The 20,903-nt window shown below is 43.0% G+C and overlaps 3 protein-coding genes across 4 annotated transcripts; all 3 read right to left on the bottom strand.

Annotated features, from left to right (window-relative positions):
• Positions 1 to 672: 672 nt before the first annotated feature.
• hmgcl (3-hydroxy-3-methylglutaryl-CoA lyase) lies at positions 673 to 3,797 on the bottom strand. Its single transcript, XM_008284198.1, has 9 exons — positions 3,674 to 3,797; positions 3,421 to 3,504; positions 3,100 to 3,207; positions 2,873 to 2,968; positions 2,602 to 2,750; positions 2,436 to 2,499; positions 2,143 to 2,331; positions 1,874 to 1,999; positions 673 to 1,467 (listed from the first exon to the last, which is right to left on the bottom strand). Exons 1-9 carry the CDS (start codon positions 3,767 to 3,769, stop codon positions 1,366 to 1,368), a joined length of 1,014 nt encoding a protein of 337 aa, XP_008282420.1. The 5' UTR covers positions 3,770 to 3,797; the 3' UTR covers positions 673 to 1,365.
• A 2,623-nt stretch (positions 3,798 to 6,420) lies between these two features.
• On the bottom strand, positions 6,421 to 9,055 carry zbtb8a (zinc finger and BTB domain containing 8A). Its single transcript, XM_008284227.1, has 4 exons — positions 9,039 to 9,055; positions 7,783 to 8,657; positions 7,444 to 7,613; positions 6,421 to 7,321 (listed from the first exon to the last, which is right to left on the bottom strand). Exons 1-4 carry the CDS (start codon positions 9,053 to 9,055, stop codon positions 7,004 to 7,006), a joined length of 1,380 nt encoding a protein of 459 aa, XP_008282449.1. The 3' UTR covers positions 6,421 to 7,003.
• A 1,695-nt stretch (positions 9,056 to 10,750) lies between these two features.
• Positions 10,751 to 16,475, bottom strand: gale (UDP-galactose-4-epimerase). 2 transcript variants are annotated; one of them, XM_008284196.1, is made up of 11 exons: positions 16,311 to 16,475; positions 14,307 to 14,436; positions 14,006 to 14,121; positions 13,356 to 13,469; positions 12,848 to 13,024; positions 12,647 to 12,760; positions 12,465 to 12,531; positions 12,247 to 12,332; positions 12,049 to 12,126; positions 11,468 to 11,582; positions 10,751 to 11,142 (listed from the first exon to the last, which is right to left on the bottom strand). In XM_008284196.1, exons 2-11 carry the CDS (start codon positions 14,425 to 14,427, stop codon positions 11,078 to 11,080), a joined length of 1,053 nt encoding a protein of 350 aa, XP_008282418.1. In that variant the 5' UTR covers positions 14,428 to 14,436; positions 16,311 to 16,475; the 3' UTR covers positions 10,751 to 11,077. The 2 variants fall into 2 exon arrangements, with proteins under 2 accessions (XP_008282418.1, XP_008282419.1); XM_008284197.1 differs by having other exon boundaries at positions 14,006 to 14,118.
• Positions 16,476 to 20,903: the final 4,428 nt, after the last annotated feature.

Here is a 20,903-nt window from a genome sequence, read left to right as displayed (position 1 = left end):
TAAAATTTTTCACCGGGTCTGATGTGCATGGCAATTTTGGTGAGTTTTCGAGTATGTTTAGGGCCTCAAAAACGCGTGTATTTGGCACGAATGATAATAATAATCCGAGCAGTTGCAATAGGGTCTTCGCACCCTTTGGTGCTCGGACCCTAAAAATAAAAAACCGAACTGTCCTGGACAAATTAGAGCACTTTGCTGATGAGCAGTGGGCCAAAATCAAAATAGCTGTCAACCGGAGCAGAAGTCTGAGAGTTACAGAAAACACTTGATTACAGTGATTGGCTCAAAGGGTTGCTCAACAAAATATTAGTTTACGGGTCCCATCATGCTTGTTTGGTTGTTTTTTGTTTTAATATTTCTGTTGAGCCACAATTCAAAAGCAATGTCATGATTTTCATTACATTTTGTTTATTATTAATTTGTCAATTTCAACTTATTACAGTGTCAGCTGCTTTTTTTTCTTCTTTAATGGGAGGGTGTGAATACATCTGAGGACGACTGTATCAATGATGGTTTCAACTTATTTTCTTGAATGAAAAATATGTACAAGTGGTGTCGACTATATGAAAGGTGGACGTCATGCATCCAAAGTTGAAGTACACAGCTTCTCAGACTGTATTTCAGTCCCTTGTAAATGCTCACTGCTGAACAATCAGGATCAATGACACGTTATATTAAAGAAATAGTTTTTATTTCTAAATCTCTCAATCTGAAAGAATATGTACATGTTTGATTGAAAGAGAGGCATTTTAAAAATAAATACACAAACTAAAATTAGAAATCCTAAGAAAAAAAAATCTATGAATTCTTTCCATATCTTTTCATGATCCAGTTCAATGCCCAAGTTCATAAGGACTGATGGTTTCCACAGATGCTCCCTATGAAGACAATTCATTTGAAAACTGTGATCACTGCATACAGAGGATGACAAAACAAAATCAAAACAACACTTCTGTCTTTTCTGATATCAACAGTCAGTTTATCCATCCTTTGGTCATTTTTACTGGATAATTTATTGTTAGAAACAAAATCTGTGTTTCATTTTGGCTTACCCACTGCTGGAAGTGTAATGTAAGCTAAAACAGGTGAAGGCTTCTGACAGATAGGATCTGTGTAATTACAGACTCTACATAAGGCACCATTCCAGCAATACTATCATGTAATGAACATATAATCAGATATTTCTTTCTAAACAGTGGGAGGTGTCGGTATCATCCAAATGTTAATGTATCACAATCTGTGATAAAGGCATAAATCAAACTGTAATTAAAGTGGGGAGAACACAAAGTGCAGAAGACAATGGCTCTGGGTAACATGGTTGCTGCGGTGTACAGTCTGTGAAAGAGCCCACGGCGTGGCTTTTGCCTACAGTTTGCAGGTGGCCTGTGCCACTTTGGAGCTGGTCTTTCTGTTGATGGTTCGGCAGATGAAAGCTCCAGCATCCATCAGCTTTGTGAGGTCCACTCCCTATGGAGAGGAGAGAGCGTTAAAAGGTCAAATCTGAGCATTTTAATTCAAATTGTGCACAATAACTTGTTAGTTGTGGCGGGTTCTGCATTTTTTTCAAAGAAAAGGAAAAAATTCACAACAAATAATAAACTGGCAAGGATGATAAGTTTTGGCATTACTTAGCTTTACAGTTTGATAATTTAGTCATCGATCAATAGATACACCAACATCCGGATCCACAATTTAGCACTTATTATTTTGGAATTTCTGCCTTCTGCAAGGACTGATGCATTAAATCCACGGAGGGGCAGTTTCTCATAAACAAATTCAAAGTATTTTTATTTATTTTTTCCTAAACAGACGTACCTACATTGGTCAATACATCAGTGCAGCATCTTTACAAAGATAAACTCTGGTTTCTTACTGTTTGAATGCCAAGTCCATGCAGCATATAAACTACATCTTCAGTTGCAACGTTCCCAGAAGCCCCCTGTGCATAGGGACAGCCGCCCAGACCAGCTACCGATGAGTCCACTACACTGATTCCCATCTGAAAAACACAGAAAATCATCACTGTGAAACAACGGAGGCCAATGACGCTCTAAAATCCGACCATCTATGAGATCATCCTATTCTACCCTCTGCATTATTCACAAACATATTCAGTAGCAAATACCCAGAACAAAGCCTGACCTGTAGGGCTACAAGGATGTTGGCCAGAGCCTGACCATAGGTGTCATGGCAGTGCACTGCCAAGGCGCTGACTGGCACCTCTTTGCTCACTGCCTCCAGCATTGCACTCATACTGCCTGGAGTCCCCACTCCGATGGTGTCACCCAGAGAGATCTCATAGCAGCCCATGGAGTACAGACGCTTGGCTACCTGTGAGACAGAAACAAAACATGGGTGGTTATGTTACTGTTGTTTTGTCAAGGAATGATTTTTGTTTATTCAAATAATGTCACATATATGAAATGAGAACTCACATGAGCAACTTTTTCTGGTGCCACCTTGCCTTCATATGGGCATCCGACTACACAAGAGACGTAACTGTGGTGACATTAAACACAGATGAGGCTCTTGCGAGGATTAAACAACAGTTTAACTGATTTAAAGGTTTGCTGACAGCTGAGAGGAAGCCAGTCATCTCACCCTCTAACTGGCACACCAGCCTCTTTAGCTGCTTTCATAACCTCGTCAAAGCGCTGTAAACTCTCATCCACTGAGCAGTTTATGTTCTTCTTACTGAACAGCTCAGACGCAGCACCAAATATGGCTACCTCTGCAGCTCCTGCCTTCACCTGCAGCGAATAAAAACAAGGAAAAGGCACTTTTAGTGACATATGTCCTGCAGTGTAAGATGCTGGATATGCAGTACATTTATGGAGCTGATGGGGAAAACGTGTTAGGACGTGACACTCACAGCAGCCTGGAAACCCTTGAGATTAGGAGTGAGGACTGGATAAGACACTCCAGGTTTCCTAGTGATGCCCTTCATCACCTCCATCTGGTCGGCCATCTGACGTTTGCATACAGAAACCAGTTAAGACAACAAAGTCCATTCATTCCTTCACACTACAGTTTCTGTACTGCCCTGAGAGGGGTGTGTCACCGCTCTCCATATGCATGACTGTGGGGGAACACACTCACCTGTGGAACCCATTTTGGAGACACAAAGCTGGTGGCCTCGATCACTGACAGCCCTGATTCTGACAGCATGTTAATTAGATTAATCTTTGCCTCTGTTGGAACAACAGTCTGAGAGAGGAAACAATAACACAACAAGATGAGGAACACTTACATTGACAGTGCATGACTCACATTGTTTCCTCTGGTTACCAAACACATGAACTATGCACCTGCTCTGCCTCAACAATGATGGATAACTCTGACTCTTACAAACAGCATTAATATTACACTGAGGCACCCATATGTACCCCATATGTATTTACATCAACCATTTACTGTTACCTTCTCATTTTGGAGTCCATCTCTGGGTCCCACCTCCACTATTTTCACCTTTTCCGGAAGAGCTTGACCTGCTCTTACACCAGCCTAAAAACACGCACAAAGGGAACAGAGAAAGTTTAATTAGTAAAAGCTAACAAGTTTGACAGCTAGCCACCTAGCTCGACGGTAGAGGACGCCTGTCAGAGAAACCCTGCCGTGACTGCAGAAGCCGCATTGTGCGACCTGCTGGGGGGTAAAAGGAACCACAACTCACCGCTGAGAGCTTCGCTGCGGAGCTGAACGCCAGGTACTGCTGACCCATCACTGAACCCAAAGAGCTTCTGTTGACCAGCCTAATGACGGCCGCCATGTTGGTCCAGCCTTCGCACTGACGTCACGTCTTCTTCACAGGAGTCGCCCTGGTGACGAACTGAACCGCGCGGGCGCCACCTGCAGGCCGGAAGGAGGTGTCATAATAAAAACCATTATGGAGTCAGGACGTGAAAAAGAACTGAGTTGGAATCGTGACACCTGAATGGGGAGAGCTGAATTTTTAGTGAGGAAAAACTACAATTCACAGTTATTTTTTATACTTTACTGTTATGTTTTATATTTTATATTTATATTTGCATCTTCTATGTTTTTTTTTTTTCATTTTTCTGTGTTTATGTTGCACCAACCCACCAGAACAAATTCCTGGTATTGTGTAAACTATACCTGGCAATAAACCTGATTCTGATTCGGAATTTTACATCAACTTAACTGAATTTCAAAATAATAAACTATGTTTGAAGTTAATTCCAAATTTAGTTTAAACCTAATAAATTCAATTTCAAATTATGTTATTCAAATTAGAATTTTTATTGCAGTTATTCAAGTAAACCAATATCAGTTCTAATTATGTGATTCAAATTTAAGCTTTAGTGACACATATTTTTGATCATATTGGTAATTTAAGAAATGCAATAAGATATGCTTTTATTAATCCCAGAATCCTAACCCAACTACTGTTGATATTCCACAGATTCAAATACACTGATTTGGGGGAATTACTTAATGATTGGCAGCATAAACAAGGTTTTTAAGTTGATTTCTCATAAATGTTAGGTTGTACTAGTAGAACTAGTATGTCTATGTTGTTCTAAAAGAATCAAGTCAATTTCTGTTACATTAATTTACCTCAACTTGAATTTATTTTTAGGTCAAATAATTAAAGAATTTCTGGTTTAAATTGCACACAGTGTTAAATTAAAACAATTGCCAATATTATTATGCCAATGCGACACATTCAAATAGAGTTTGCAACTTAAAAGGTTTATTTAAATCAGGACATCATTGTTCTTATTCTTGTTCTTATTATTTTTAAAATCTTGCAGTAATGCATTTAATTGAGAGGTGGGGATAGGTTTCCTGAATTACTTTTTTTTAGAGAGCATTGGGTCAGTTTGATAGGTTTAAAAGTATTGTGTCTGTGTATCACTATCTGTGTGGTAACATTTTGTAGGAATATATTTAAATGCTTGTATATGTAGAAACATTTTGATCAAATGAAATAAAGTGTCTTACCATATGAATAATATCCGTGCAAATATATGTAATTTTTGAATCTGTAAGGAGATCTGTGCATGACCATGACCTCAAATTGAAGCAGCTAAGTTTTATTTGCAGTCAACATTTTTTATTATTCAGCCTGCCCCTAAGGATGGCACACTAAAATGTTTCCCTAGAAAAAGGCTTGTGTGCGAGTTATGCGTGCCTAAAACAAGACTGGTGCACTAACATGCGTGGCATTACAACGGAGGCCACACCACTTTAGATCAGTTAGAGGAGAAGCAAGTAAAAACCCAAACAGAGATCTCACAGTTAAAATAACAGATACGGCTGTAATCTCAGCACATCATTTTGCTGGTTATGTTGACATTCCTTTGAGAAACTGATTGACTTCTAATGTTGCTGACGGTAATGTCGAGGGAAGTGGTTGTCATTTGTTTTCATTCCAGTGAGAATGAAATGTTTTGGGTCGGCAGTGCCGTTTTAGGAAAAAAAGAAAAGAAAAAAAGACAGTTGTAAGTAGAACAGACACTAAGTAAACATCACTCTGTAAACATTATAGTTAGACACAAGACATATAATTAAAAAAACAAAAGCACTGGGGAATGGGAGATGGGTGATTTAAACATATTGTGCACACACTGTACAACATTTTTAGCTGTAATTAATGAAACTTTTTGGTATAGCTTTGAATAAATTATTATTATTTAGGTTTGATAAAAGTCTAGGTATACAATTTTAAATATACTGTAAAGTTGTGTTACCATTACTAATATGGTGTGCTATAGAGGTTAACAAAACTACTAATTTTCAATTGTGGTGCCAAGGATGGTTGTTAGTGGTTCTGTAGTTTGGCCAGTATACCGTTTTCTCCTGAAGGTGTCGGGGAACTGAGGAACCTGACAGCCTGAGGAAAGACCTGTGCTGACCTGTATGCTACAGAGCCTCTAGTGGGGCAGAAAAAGAACAGAGTTTGTGGGAGGGGAGTTCTTTTATAAATCTGAATCACTAGCTTCACTCCACAGTCGCAATTTTGCTGCTTTATTTGGATCCATCTTTAAGTGTTAATGTCGACATTAAACTACGTGTTACAGATGTTATATTGCCATAGTTTAAATTTAATGAGCCCAAAATTAACTTTATTGCTAGTATTATTATAATAATGGGACCATTGTTGCTCACACAGGCATAATATATATAAAAAAAATATCCATATTTCCCTTAAAGACACTGTAGATCTGATTAACCCTCAAAAATGTTTTAAGAATTCAATGCATTTTTAAAAAAAGTTTAAAGTTTTCTTTTATACGGTATGTTTAAAGAGATTTTATCATACCTGCCCTTTAAACTATTTAATATTTTTATCGCAATAGATGACAAACAAGTTTATTTTGAGTGAGGAGACGGCACCTACAACAGCATTTCCCTATTTATGACAAAGACCCACAAACAAATGTATAAAAATATCTTTAATGTGTCAAAAAAGTAAAAAAAAACCCAAAACAGAACAAAAAACCCTGAATAAATTATATTTTGTGTTTATGTCATAGTGCATATCATAACCAAACATTACCAGCACAGCAACTGTGAAACATTGAAAACAAAAGTCAGCTCCTGAATTTCCATAAAGGGTCTAGCAGAGCCATCAGTCTGTCCTCGTCACCGTGTTTTGCCTAATCGGCATCAGAAAATCCCAAAAAGTAGCAAACAAGTGGTGTTCCTTCATGCACATTAAAAACACTTATGGGTTATCATATAACTATAATCGAAGCAAAGGAAACACTGAGTATGCATGCTTTGGATACTGCATATCTTCATAAACGAAAAGCTTTTCATTTTTGCCACAAAGGTCGACAATCTCATAAAACGTAAAAGGCTAACCAGTTGCATTTAACTAATAGACAACTAATATATCATAAATGTGTATATGTACATCAGTGGATCCCATATTTTATGCATAAACTCTCTTCCATGGCTTTAACACACACACACACACGCACACACACAGTCAATATTTAGGCATGCATCTGCACGCACACACTTTGGTCCCTCCTCACTGCAGCTCCTCGTCGCTGTCGTCCACCTGCTGGATGATGAGGTCGGCCCCCGAGTCCTCAGCCAGGTCGTCGTCATCGGTCACCATCCAGCTCCTCTTGGTGTCGCCCTCCTCCTCGCCGTCCACGCCCAGCAGCAGCGCCGGCTCCTCGTTGGGCCCCTCCATGCCGTCTATGGGGATGTCGTCGCAGCCCACCTCCTGGATGCAGGCGGTGCACATGCGGTAGCGTCGCGTTCCCTCGCACACCACATGACCCGTCTCCTCCGTCACCTGACACTTGCACTTCCTGCACACCAGCTTCCTGGCTTGATGGATCTGTGGAGGCGTGGAAAGCGTGAGCTCAGAAGAAAACGCGGCTGAAATAAATGTGTTTTAAGGCTGGTTTGTTAGGTTTACTGTTTTGGTAGAAACCTCCTCCTGGTTGTCAGTAAACCTACCGTCTCAAAATGGCTGCGGAGATGCTCCAGGCGAGTAAAGCGCTTATTGCAGGCCTGACACGGGTACGGCCTCTCTCCAGTGTGACAGCGCAGGTGACGCTTCAGGTCGGCCTTCCTCTTCACCGTGTGCGTACAAAACGGACATTTGAAGCGCATGATGGGGTTGGAATCTGCAAAGAGGAAGAGAAACTGTCCAGACACTTGGCTTCTCTGGTATACAGAAGTGGCTTTTTGTCAGCACCACTGTGGTTATGATGAAGCATGGCATTTTTTATTCTCACTTCTCTAAAACAAAGAGAACAATTTGTTGACCACTTTGTCACAAATGGCCAAACACACCTTTATTAAAGTGCCCGATGACACCCACAATCGGCGGTAGGGTGGCGTACAGCTCCTCCGCCTTTTCAGCCTTTTGTGTCCTCGCCTCCTGGATGTCCAAGTCATCGTGCTGGTTGGAGCGACTGCTGTTGGGTGCTCTTCTCTTGGTCCCCCCCTTTCCCCGCCGGCGCTCTGATCCAGGCAGGGTGTACAGAGGGTCCTGAGGGTCGTGCAGGTCTTCGGCCTCTGCACTGAGCTCATTAGCAGGGCTGCTTGGATTAGTCTTCAGGGCTGAGGCAGAGGCATCCTGGTCTGGGTCTTTCCCCATAAAGCTAGACTGAGATCTGGAGTTGTCCCTGGTCCAGAGTGCGGGCGGCGGGCTGACAGAACAGGGGCCCTGCTGCTGCTGCTCCGAAGCGTCTTCTCCTGCTCCACTGGTGAAGCTGCAAGTCTCAGACAAGCTGAGGCAGCGCTCGCTCTCTTCATCTTTCACGCTGATGTCCAGGGAGGATTTGATGAAGTTTTTGCAGTAGTTGATGACATTGTTCATCTGCAAGTAGCTGGCCGCCGACATGACCTCGATCACGTTGTGACTGGAGAGATCCAGCTGGCCGGAGTAGATGAAATCCAGGATGACGGTGAAGGTCTCTGGGCTGAAGACGTCGAAGGTGGCGCTGACGGAGTCGGGCAGCCCGTCGGGCCCCTGGGACAGCAGCATGCGGAAGTAGCCGCTGCTGGCGAACAAGACGTTGCGGTGGGCCCTGAAGAGCTGGCCCTCCACCAGCACGCTGCAGTCGCAGAAGAGCTCCTGGCGACGCTGGTGGTTGAGCTGCTTCAGCAGGTTGCTTTGGTGAGACACTGTGATGTCAGCCGTGTTGAACCACCTCTGAGGCTGCCTGCAGGAGACAACATGACAGCACGCTCACTGGCTGTGTGTGCAGCAAACACTGACTTGTTCTGCAAGAAAATAGCAAACCATAGAAGCCTTGTAGACCTTGTGGAGACCCATTAGTTAGACTGAGACACTTCTGCCTCCACAATTCTGAATTTTTAATTTAAAGAACCCCTGTGTATGGACAAGTAATGTGTCATTTTAGACATCAGGGAGGGTAACACTGGCTCCTGAGGTGTAATTCCAAGGTAAATAATTATGCCCTAAATGTTAGCTGCAGGTCACATTACAAACACAGCAGTAACTTCCCATTGATGTAGCTGTCAATTATCTCATCTTTGTCTCTGCACTGGACCATCTCCAGCTGCGCAGACGCCCCACCCACCTGACTTCTTTCTGCATTGTGATTTGCTGGTCGAGCCTTCAATCAAAAATCATCTTCTAATGGGTTACACCCGACTCCAGTCAGAGAGCATCGGGTGACAAAAACCTTTAACCATCCCTGAGGGCTAAAACGCACAAGAAATATCTGCTGAATCCAAAACAGCAGAGCGGTGGGAGGACAGAATAAAACACTGCAGCTGGTCATGCTGTCCGGAGAAAGGGGAAGAAGAAGTAAAAAATTAAAAAAATCTGCCGCAACCTCATTTGCAGAATAATTCTTATTTTACAGTGACCTAATACGGCCGTGCGTGTGCAGCCTCCACGTTTTTTTTTAATTAGCAATGCGCTGATCTGTGACAAGCTCCGCAGCGCCCGATAACCCACGGTGCAACGCCCGCCCGCGACACTCTGTGGTGCTCCTCATGGCACCACGATCCAGAGTGGAGCAACCTCAGCGAGGCTATTTCCCTGTGAATTCACACATCATTCGACCTACTAAAAAAAAAAAAAAAAAGGAACATGAGAGTGCTGCAGTCCTGCGAGAGAAAAGCGGGCAGCGGCGCACCAGAGCAGCCCAGTCTGTCCTGGAGCGACGCCCACTTCAGGCTCCAGCCAGCCAGCCACACAATAGAAAAACAAGACACAAACCTCCAGCAACTGCTGCGAGCTGACAAAAAAATAAATACATTCACATTGTATACGAGTGTGGGCTCCGTGACGCGCTAATACGCCCGTTTTCCTCCTCGCAGACCACCCCCCGACTTCTCGCCGGAGGTCCGGAGCGCAGCGAGCAGCGGGGAGGATTTGCCTGCTTGCCCAAACCGAGCGACTCCTTCCCAGGCGAGAGGTGTCGGCAGGACCCGCTTACGCCCCACTCCGTGATACCACCACCACCCCCCCCTCCACCCCCCTCTCCTAACAAAATCCATCGATACTCACTGGTGGCTTGATTCACCCGGCGCCCGATAGAGTCTACTCGCCCCCAAGTCTGCCACCATATCCATTTTTTCCACCAATTCCTTTCGCCTTTTTTTTTTCTCCCCCTCTGCGCTTTTTTTTTTTCTCTCCCTCGTCCAGGGTCCACAGGCAGACACTTCCTGCTCAGCCCTAAAGACCGAAACCCGGCTAGAGCGACGGAGCTCTGTGCTGACGTGGGTGTTTATTAACTGGGTGCCCGAGGGTTCAAGGAGCCATTTAAAGCCCCAGTGCCCCGTTTAAACACAGTCCGAGCAGCTCTCTCCAAACTGGGTAATATTAAAGGCTGTGTTTCTGCAGGGATTCCGCTCCACTGACCACCACACTGCACAGGTAGATCCTTTAACCTGCAAATGCATTGTTGGAATATTCCTAAAGGGTTTATTTTTTTTAAATTATTTTTTGTAATTTCACCTGTGCTGCTGCTGATTTCCTGCATTATATGTTTCTGATATATTTTAATAATGTGGTCATCCTCCTTTAAAACACTCATCATCAGCTTTTTTTTTTTTTTGGATAAATGCAAAAATGTGTGACAACAACATCTTATAAATGAAGCATCCTGGTGCTAATTATATTCCCTAAGACAGAAGGCAACATGATTGTTTGGTTCAGACTGCAGCCCTCAGAATCATTTGTTTCACTGGATAACAAATACAAAAAAAATACTCATCACACAATAAATATCATGTCGCCCCCCCCCAGTCCTAATTTAAAACAGCAAATACAGGCGTCCCCTTTTTTTTTTAGTAAGAAAATGAATTTATTCTGCCATTGTTTTGGTCTCAGATCAATACATTCACAGAGAAAATAATCCCATTATTAAATCTGAAATAAACGGACAGGCAAAAAAAATATTTTGACATGATTTTTTTTTCAAATGAATTATCTGAAAGTAAGCTGACCATTAGCATAGAGCAATTAGAAAATTAAACAGGACAAAATAAAACAATTTGCAGCTCCTCTTGAGGCGTTCAGGTGAAATGCGAGGAAGCTGATGATCTTTGCTTTGGCGCGGCGATTTAAAAGAGGATTTAAGAACAGCGTCCACGAGCTGGAGTTGCGTCAAGAGGCTGTGCCGTTGGTGAATCCGGTGGGGTTCATGGACTGCCAGCGCCACAGATCCTCACCTGCATGGAAACGGAGGCGAGAAAAAGAGTCAAGATTCAAGAGTTTTATTGTCATATGCACAGCAAAACAGGTAGTTGTACTACACAATGAAATTCTTATTCTGTTCAATCTCCCGGAAAAGACGACACATTAAAATAAATAAAGCGAGCAAATAAGAACAACAATAAACAATTAAAAGCAACAATAAAGTGTTCAGTGTTACGAATGTGTGCGTGTGTTGTGTGCAGTGTGTGTGAGTGAAATATATAGCAATGGGAGATTATAAGGAGGAAAGAGTTCAACAGTTATTTTTTAATCTGGAAAATTGTGCATTGTGGCCCTTACACATTCTTTCCAGGTCGAATTCAGCCTTCCAGCCCAGCTCCTTCTCAGCTAGACGAGGGTCAGCGTAGCAGGATGCGACGTCTCCACCTCTACGAGGGGCAATCTTGTATGTGATCTATGCAGAAGACGCAGTATTTCAGTTAGCTTAAGAAGAAAACAAGCAGTTTAGCCTAAATAAAAGGACCACGTTCACAGTCAGTGTTAACTGACTGGGGCGGCTGAGGATCAGGTGGTAGAGCAGGTTGTCCTCCAATCGCAAGGTTGGCGGTTCGAGGTCAAAGTGTCCTTGGACAAGATACTGAACACGAAGTTGCTCCCAATGGCAGGCAGCACCTTGCGTGGCAGCTCTGTCGCCATTGGTGTATGAATGTGTGTGTGAATGGGTGAATGAGAAACACACTGTAAAGCGCTTTGGATGAAAGCGCTTTATAAGTGACCATTTACCAACGTGCCTGAGCTCGCCGGATGACGTCATTTCGTGTGGTTGCCGCTCCAAGTCACTTCCAATACTCTCAGAGGACACAATACAAACCCTGGTTCTAAATTTAATCTGCAGAGAGAAGAGCTCTTCAGTGACTCACCTCTCTCCCTGATGCCTTCTCCATGGCTTTCACCATCTGGAGCACAGAGTAGCCTCTTCCTGTTCCAAGGTTGTAAACCTACAGACACAAAAACACGATAACGCACAAATTCCAGAGCTGCAATAAACACCTCACGTTAACGCACATGGTCTGAAAGTGTGCTAGAAACTGTTTCGGGGGTTGTTTCTTTAAATGTACCTTGCAACCGCAGTCTTCCTTCAGCTTCTTCAGAGCTGATATGTGTCCCTTTGCCAGATCTACAACGTGGATATAATCTCGCACGCCTGGAGGGAGAGAGAGAGAAAACCTTGTTTGCATGATTCTGAAAATGTACCTTTTACTCAGAGGGATCTTTTGAAGCTATTTCAAACCACAATGAAATCTGTGCACTGCCGTTTAAAAGTCTTTTTCATTACCTGTGCCATCAGGTGTGTCGTAGTCATTTCCAAACACACTGAGACACTTTCTTCTCCCGATGGCAACCTATGAGGAGCACAAATGTCAAATCATCAGATAGATCCGACTAGATGACACAGCTCAATATGCATTCCTAGAGTCCCTGTGATGTGGCCGTGTATTTGGCAGAGACTTTGTGTACCTGAGCAACATATGGCAGCAGGTTGTTAGGGATACCCTGAGGGTCCTCTCCAATCAGACCAGAGGAATGAGCTCCAATTGGATTGAAATAACGCAGCAGCACAGCATTCCAGTCCTGCTCACAGAGAGGCAATAATGACACACCTTGCATAGTGTAGGCACGTGCAAATCTGAATATGTTCTAGCCTTCTGGAACCAGCACCTTCTCAGCTTTACAGTGATCCTTGATCATCTCCTCGATGAAGAACTTGGTCTGGCCGTAGGGGTTGGTGCAGCCCCCAACCGGGTGCTGCTCATCGATGGGGAGACGCTGGGGGTCTCCGTACACCGTGGCCGAGCTGCTGAAGACCACATTGTGCACCTTGTGAGCCTGCATCACCTGCGACATATGCAGATGCACGCAAACGCGACATACACATCCAAGTCAGCGGCCGGGCAAGACAGCACAAACACACACATATATGCAACTTAAGAGGAAGCATCGAGGCGGATTTTGTCAGGCGGGGTGAGCTGCACTCATTAAAACTCATGAAGGTTGCAGTGTTAGAATTTGCCAACTCAGTTTCAAATGAGCACTCAGCGCTGTGCACTCAGCAAACAAGGGTGACGATCAGTGCATATAGGTTCAGAGCGAGCGCTGAAATGAAGAGTGAAGTACAGATATAATGGAGGACAGACAGTGTCAGATCAGATGACAAGCTGAAACCGACCTCGAGCAGGTTCATGGAGGCGGTGAGGTTGACTCTGTAGTAACGTAGCGGCTGCTGCACCGACTCCCCGACGGCTTTCAGGCCAGCAAAGTGCATCACGGCGCTGAAAGAATGCTGTAACACACATATACGGTTACACATGTGGGACAGACATGAGCACCACAGAAGGAGTTCATATAACCTGTATGGAAATATTATAAACGACTATATCATCTACCTATTTAAACTTTAAGGAGGCCAGCAGGGGTAGCACATTCTAGAAAACCTAAACAATAAGGAATTATGTTCTGGTGCCATCATCGGATGTATTAAATAGCATTAAGTTTAGAGCTGATTTGTGAGTTTAAAAAAAGAAAAGCACATTCAAGTTTACATGAATGGAAATTGGATTCAATTACATATAGTCAAATCAGTATTTGAGCTGCAAGTAACAAATACTTCAACCAAATATTTCCTTGATCTGTCAGAGAGCAGTGAAAACACCTCTTAACATTTCTTATAATTCTTTGTTTTATCTGATTAATGCAAACCCCAAAGATATTTAGTCTACATGTGAAAATCTTTACCTGTGAAAACTGCAAATATCAGGCCAATTTGTTCGACCAAAATTGTTTCAGTTCTGTTAAAATAAACTGTCGTAACTTTCTGACCTTTTTGAAGAGTTTGTCCAAGCCAGCTTTGTCCAGGAGGTCAAGTTCATGGAACTCGATGCTGGTGTCCAGAAGCGTCTCTATCCTACGTATGCTCTCCGCTACATCCCCTTCTCCTCCATTTAAAACAGGATGCAACACACACACACACACACACGCACACACACACACGCACACACACACACGCACAATAACACCATATGTAAACATCACTGCACTAAACAAACACATCTGAAAATTGCACTTATGAAAGTGATGACCAAAGCTACTCACTAACTTGTGTTTCAGTAGTGGAACTTACCTCGTACAGCGTTGCTGAAGTTATCTACTACGACTGGCTTGTATCCTGCTTCAATGAGCTCCAGCACACAGTGACTCCCGACGTAGCCCGCTCCACCTGTGACCAGCACCTTCTCCGCCATTCTTTAGGCCTGTAAGGCACAACATACATAGAAGACATGAAATCAGCCACCCACATTCAGAGATTTTGGGTCCTCTCAGTAGTTGGGACACATGCACGTGTCTTCTCATTTGTTGAGTAACGTTACAGCGTTTCTCAACAATCCCTCAAACAGGGGCGGGTCTGTTTTTCAGCACTGGGTCTTTATTTTCACTCCCTAAATATAAATATGAATCATAAGCTCATACAACCGTTTGATATTTTGTGGCAAACATAATTATATCCCCCACACATAGAAACACACACAGTGTTGTAATCCCAGTCAGCGGTAGAGCTGACTGGGTTTTTCCAATAACTTTATGGAGCACGAAATCCTGACATCGAGCTGATATTCTTTACTTATATATTAAAGTTATATTAAAAAGGAGTGGGGTCATTGTTAGTGAACTTTCCAGCACAACTATTTACAAACTAGCTAGCATCTAAACTGTGAAGGCATCTTTTACTCCGCACCACAGTACGCTCTGCTACATGTGCTGCAGGCAATGCTGAGAGTAAACAATGGAGTTAGAGCGCGCTCTGTTGGACAAAATATGCAATGAAACCATTTCTCAATTAAGTGAATCATGTAAGATGTATCTGGGATAGGCCAACATCAGCCAATATATCAGTCTGTCTCTAGTCAGCAGTGCACCGTAGGCAGGTTGGTAACCACGAAGGAGAAGAACAAGTCAGTTTTGAGCCACGGTGTAACGGTTTTGAGTATGCGTAAATAGAATAATTTCCTAAAAAATCCCCACAAATCACAGATATGTGTGACATGTTTCGGATGCGAAGGATATTCTCAACACGAGGAGCTATTAAAGTCCACTGACAGCAAAATGTGACCGGAGTTACATCTCCAAACAAAAGACACAAAAGAGAACAAAAGAGTTAATCCTTCCTCTGTGTGTGTCGACTCAGCAGTGATAACATTACATAAGAAAGATAATCCACAGAACAATAAAGACTTGACATTGATACCGAATAGCTATTCCACTATATTCTGAATTGTCTCCTGGTTCCTGAAGACGTCCACCTTAAACTGATGCAGAAAAGACACAACTTGGTACATAAAATCTGACTAGAAAATGAGCTGTGTGACGCCCCCACCTTAATGTGTTCCCTCTGGATGTAACCTTCATTCAAAAACCTGTTATGTCTAATGTGAGCAAAAGCGAAAACCCACGCCCCTGTGTCCAAAGGCAGGGCATCATGACAGATTCCTCTGGTCCGTTTCACAGGTATGTGACTATCTCACCTGTTACCCACGTCAGCAGGCTCCAGCCTAAACCTGCCCAGCCCCTGACTAAACACAGTGACGGCAGCAAAGAACATCAGTCACTGCAACTTTTCATTGTCCTAAACTATTTTTAGCTTTTGAGAGGACCCATCTGTCTTTAGTGTTGTTTTACACACTCTACAGCCCGACTTGGACATTGAAACCTGCCAATCACAGTCCACCTATTGTCATGTCAGGACTGGTTCTGGTTCTAGTAGTGATGCTGCTTCACTGTATGTTCTGTGAAAACACACATTCATATCAATCAGACTACATCCTCTTAGTTTATTCCAGCAGCTCTCTGTGATTCAACACTTCAATCAAACAGCTCAGTCTTAACACCAGGATGTTCAGTGTAATCAAATTCATAAACAAAGTGTGTTTCATTCAAAACAACCCCTCGCTGTACATCCGGTTTTACATCATATCCCAGATACACAGTGACCCCTGGTACTTTATCAGCTCCTCTCCAGACTAAATAACAATGAAATCCCACTTAAGGAGCAATGGTACAACTTGTCAGACAAACTGGTAAAATGACACCACATCTACAGTGTATCTGAGGCAGTGTGTGAAATACTCACTGAGCGTCCCTTCTGGAGAGCAAAGCGTCGCTCCGGGCGGTGGTTTTTGGGTAAATGCTGAGAGAAGAAGCAGGTGGAGGCAGTGAAGGGAAAGAATGAGGGTTTTTCTGTCAGTTCAGTCTCTGAACTCTTCCCTTCTTTCCTTTAGATGTCTTTCCTTCCTGGTAAACGTGGAAGCGAGTGAAGAAAACGATGAACGCACAGCTTTCTGTACGTGTTCCTTCAAAATAAAAGCATACTTATGATTGAATTTTTGTTTTCATTTTTATGTTTTGTAATGAGGATTTAAAAAAAAAAAAAAAATCATTTTAAATGTAAGTTTATTTCACCCTCTAGTTGTTCTGTCTAATTATTCAGTCATCTGTGAAGCACTACTAACTACACTAACCTGTAGCTATGAAAGGTGTTAGGCTTAGACAAACTTTATTGATCCACAAGGAAAATTGCCTTTTATCACAGTAGCACAAAATAAATAATTATATAAGAATATACAAAAAAATGAAATAAAAGTTAAAAAAAAAAAAAAAGCAAGCAGGAAATAAAACAAAATAAAATGAAATAAAAATAAATAAATAAAGTTTTAATTAATTTAGCTTCAATTCGCAACACTGAATTCAATTTAGTTCCAGTTGGACTAAATCAGCTGCCCAGTCTATCGTACAAAACCACGTAGGATAACATAGGCTTGTGCTAATTGTGTGGGTGATTCGGACGTTTTGTGTTTTATTTTGAAGCCTCAGACGGAAACACGGTGCTGATTGCAGCTACCTTGACGCTCCTCCAATCACACCGCCGTGCGACGTCAGCGCCTCACATGCCGGTGACGTCGCCAGCACTATGCTAAAGCCACGCCCCCCCTCCATCCAAACAGTAGAGTGGTTGTGCTGAGCGTCCACCAGGCTGAAACGGATACCTGGCGGCGCAGCAAGAAGTGCCACGTTGACCCAGAACACACCCTGGAGCCTTGTGCACCGGTGTTAGAAAGAAAACACAGTCGGGTTTCATGGATGTTGTACTTTGCTAAAAAAAAGATAAGATCAGATTCTGTAAGACACTTTATTGTCTGGGGCAGTGGTGCAACATTTATCAGCTCTGTGCAAAAACAGAACAGAAAGTTGTGCAGAACAAGCCACACATGTAGAACCATCTAAAACATAACATACATCACACACTACTAGTAGAAACCTGGGGCACTAATAGCAGCGTTGTATTGCCCTCATGTAAACATAAGTATAATGCCAGAAGAAATACACAACAAAAAATGTGCACATCAAGATTGAGCAGAGTGATTGAAATGGGAATAACGGACAGTTTATTTCTCTTGTATTTGCAGTCTCTGTAGCGTCTACCTGAAGGTCTGAAAATAAAAAGTGTGAGGGCTCCTTCAGGATCCTAGATCATAGCCTGTGTCCTTGGATCGGTTTTATTTCCTCCCTGTCACTTTTATTGCGACCAAGCTGTTTATTTTAGACTTTGACTGGACAGTGAGGCCACTGTATCTGATAAATAAAGGTCGCATAAATAAAGCTGATTCTGCTAAGAAAAGATGTATTAGTGTACTCTAAATCAGTGTACCGAGATTAGCTGTCTGATGTGTTGTCTTACCGAAAGCATTTCTATTCACACAATCACACATACGGTATAAAAACAGGCGACAAGTTAAAGGAAAATCCTGACTGCTTGACCCCACAGTGAGGGGATCTGGTGGCTCTGTTGTGTTGTGGGGGACATGATCGCCTGATGGGAGTGGGCTCTTCCAGAATGACACTACTCCCATCTACAGTGCACAAAGGGTCACTGAATGAAAAGAAATTGGCCTTTGCAGTCACCAGATCTCAACCCAGTTGAACATCTGTGGGAGATTTTAAAATGTTGTAAGCGACAGTACTTTCCATCACCATCATCAAAACGCCAAATGTGGGAATATCTTTTGGTAAAATAGTGTTGGTCTATCCAGTGAAGTTCCAAACACTTGGAGAAATAATGTAGAGAAGCATTGAAGTGTCACATTGAGTTTTCCTTTAATTTGCCTCTTGTCTGTATGAAGCAAACAACTGAGACTTGGTTGGATATGAAGTATGATGCTTCTTTTATCCATCCATCCATCCATCCATCCATCCATCCATCCATCCATCCATCCATTATCTGTACACCGTTTAATCCTCATTAGGGTTGCGAGGGGGCTGAAGCCTTGCTTCTTTTATGTTATATAATTTTACAAGTAGTTTAAAAACCGACCCTCCACCTCTGATCTTAAACCCAAATAAGGAAGTGTTCACTGTCATTATTGATCAATAAATAAACTTACTTAAGCCCTACACAACCCACCTTTGATGTGCACAGACAAAAAGTGTGTTCAAAGTTATCTGAAACTTAAAAAAAGAATAGTACAATATCGACTGGATGCAAGCATCTATTTAAGATTAAAACAAAGTGTATGCAACATGTTTAAATTAATGGAAAATTACATAACGAAGAAAACAAGCAAAAGCAAAGCTGCTGAATTTATATACCTCAGAGTTTCATTACAATGGATTTCCTATGCAACTATACTCCAGAAAGGTATAATAGGAAGAATAATCTAATAGGAAAAATCTTTTAGCATTATTGGCTTAATTAATAAATGGTGTGGAGGTAGTAAGGTACAGTAGGAGTATTTCAAGACTGCTCAAACATAGCTGGACCAAAACCACACACCTCACAGTTTAGTTTCCTTTCTCGCTCTTAGAGACAATAACATCACACCTAAAATCCCCATTTCATTCAAGTTTTTCTTTAAATAATCCACTTGCTTTCCCACAGACTTCATTTTTAAATTTCCAGGCAAATGCTCAGCCTCCACTCACAGAATCCTACAGATCGAGTTGGATTCTTTGATATCCTGTGCCATTTCTGAAGCCCGTTCGCCAGTCCTGCCCAGCCCCAGAGAAGGCTGGCACACGAAGAAAGGTCGCAGAACTGGGAGTGAAGAAAGATGAAATGAAACAGATACCTGAGAGATGAAGTTTGCTCAGTTCATTCACTGCAAATGCTGTCTCTTTGTTGGAAAGGACTTGGAGCTTATGAAGAAAATCTCAAGAGGGGGGAAAACAACATGGCAATATAATCCAGCAGGGGTACACGGTAATAATAACAAAACCCAGTGCAGCCATTCAGAAGAGGACAGAGGAGAGGAGACACAAGGAAACATTTAAAACTCAGAGGAGGAACAACATGTGACTATTTGACTGTGAGAGAACAGGAAAAAAAACTCCATCTTTCTTTTGAATGTGGCTCAATCTGTAACCATCTCACGGCTTCATTTCGTGGCCTCCGTTTGCACTTGAGGATTCTGACTTTGTGCTGTGATGTGGGTCGGCGGCATGGCTCGGCTGTGCATGTGTGTGAGTCTGTGCGTGAGTGTTTGGGTGCGCGGCTCCCTCGGGCTGCCTCCCCAGCACCGTGGGTGGCTGCGGCTGTGGGAGGAGGGTGAGGGCTGCAGGGACTGCGATGAGCACATCTGCCCCTCGGTGCCGGACAACTGCCCCGCAGGCCGGGTGCAGGACAGCTGCGGATGCTGCGACCAGTGTGCGAACGTGGAGGGGCAGCAGTGTGACCCAGATGGGGCTCAGAAGTTCTACGGACAATGTGGGGAGGGTCTGGCGTGCCGGAGGAAAGCGCCAAAGAAGGGACGCAGTGCTGACCCAGAGCCCACATGTGTGTGCCAGGAGAAGGGTCCAGTGTGTGGCTCTGATGGGAGGACCTACACAAATGTTTGCCAGCTGAGAGAGGCTGCCAGCCGCGGTAACACAACCCTAACACACACCGGGAGAGGACCCTGCTACTCTGGTTACTGCACTCTTTTCCTACATATTTTATCAGTGCTTGTCTGCTATTGTCTTGATATAGAACAACTTTGGGGATCTGTCTGTGCAAGATTCATGGTCATTGGTAATCCTAAGAACTTTAGGGGTCCTAGCATTAAACCTTGGGGTGCCCCTTTCTGTTTATCGCAGCTCCTCGAGTCCTCAGAAGTCCAAAAAATCTGTCCAACTACACAGGAAATGACATCATCTTTGGCTGCGAGGTGTCGGCGTATCCTCTTCCAGTCCTGAACTGGAGGAAGACAGGCAGCGACCACTACCTGCCGGGAGATGATCCACACATCTCTGTCCAGGTTTGAGCAAAGCGTCAGTTATTCTATGTTACTGAAAGTTTCATGAAGAACTCATGTTAGATTTAACCAGTGGTTCTCAAAGTGAGGGGTGGGGCCCTCTGGGGGAACACAGAGTCACTGCAGGGGGGAGTGTGGATGACCAGAGGAACATATGGAGTGGGACTAAGTTGAGTGAATATGATTTGTCAAGGAGAAATAAACACTGGGCTTTATTTAGCTAGAATTCAGCTTGGATCTATTCTTAGTGAACCACTGGATTAAACTGTGTCCTGTTGGGTGTGCAACTTAAACTTCAGACAGCCTTCCTGCTTGATGGGTGGAGATATTCTTGTACAGTATATTTATCATGAGGAATGCTATCACCTGTAAAAACATGTCTTCTATAATTTAGTCAATGAAAATAATACACTGTTATTGGAGCTTGACTCATACTATGA

This window comes from Stegastes partitus, unplaced genomic scaffold, assembly GCF_000690725.1.
Source record: "Stegastes partitus isolate 25-593 unplaced genomic scaffold, Stegastes_partitus-1.0.2 Scaffold351, whole genome shotgun sequence".
Taxonomy (NCBI): domain Eukaryota; kingdom Metazoa; phylum Chordata; class Actinopteri; family Pomacentridae; genus Stegastes; species Stegastes partitus.
This window is presented reverse-complemented; position numbering and strand designations above follow the sequence as displayed.

Coding starts and splice junctions, on each gene's coding strand:
- hmgcl (XM_008284198.1), bottom strand. CDS start 3,769: ATGGCGGCCGTCATTAGGCTGGTCAACAGAAGCTCTTTGGGTTCAGTG. Junction 3,505..3,673: donor CCGCAGCGAAGCTCTCAGCG/GTGAGTTGTGGT, acceptor GCGTGTTTTTAG/GCTGGTGTAAGAGCAGGTCA. Junction 2,000..2,142: donor ACATCCTTGTAGCCCTACAG/GTCAGGCTTTGT, acceptor TGTGTTTTTCAG/ATGGGAATCAGTGTAGTGGA.
- gale (XM_008284196.1), bottom strand. CDS start 14,427: ATGGCGGAGAAGGTGCTGGTCACAGGTGGAGCGGGCTACGTCGGGAGT. Junction 12,532..12,646: donor TGCTGCCATATGTTGCTCAG/GTACACAAAGTC, acceptor TGCTCCTCATAG/GTTGCCATCGGGAGAAGAAA. Junction 12,333..12,464: donor CGACACACCTGATGGCACAG/GTAATGAAAAAG, acceptor CTCTCCCTCCAG/GCGTGCGAGATTATATCCAC.
- zbtb8a (XM_008284227.1), bottom strand. Junction 7,614..7,782: donor CATCGGGCACTTTAATAAAG/GTGTGTTTGGCC, acceptor TCCTCTTTGCAG/ATTCCAACCCCATCATGCGC. Junction 7,322..7,443: donor TCCGCAGCCATTTTGAGACG/GTAGGTTTACTG, acceptor ACGCCTCCACAG/ATCCATCAAGCCAGGAAGCT.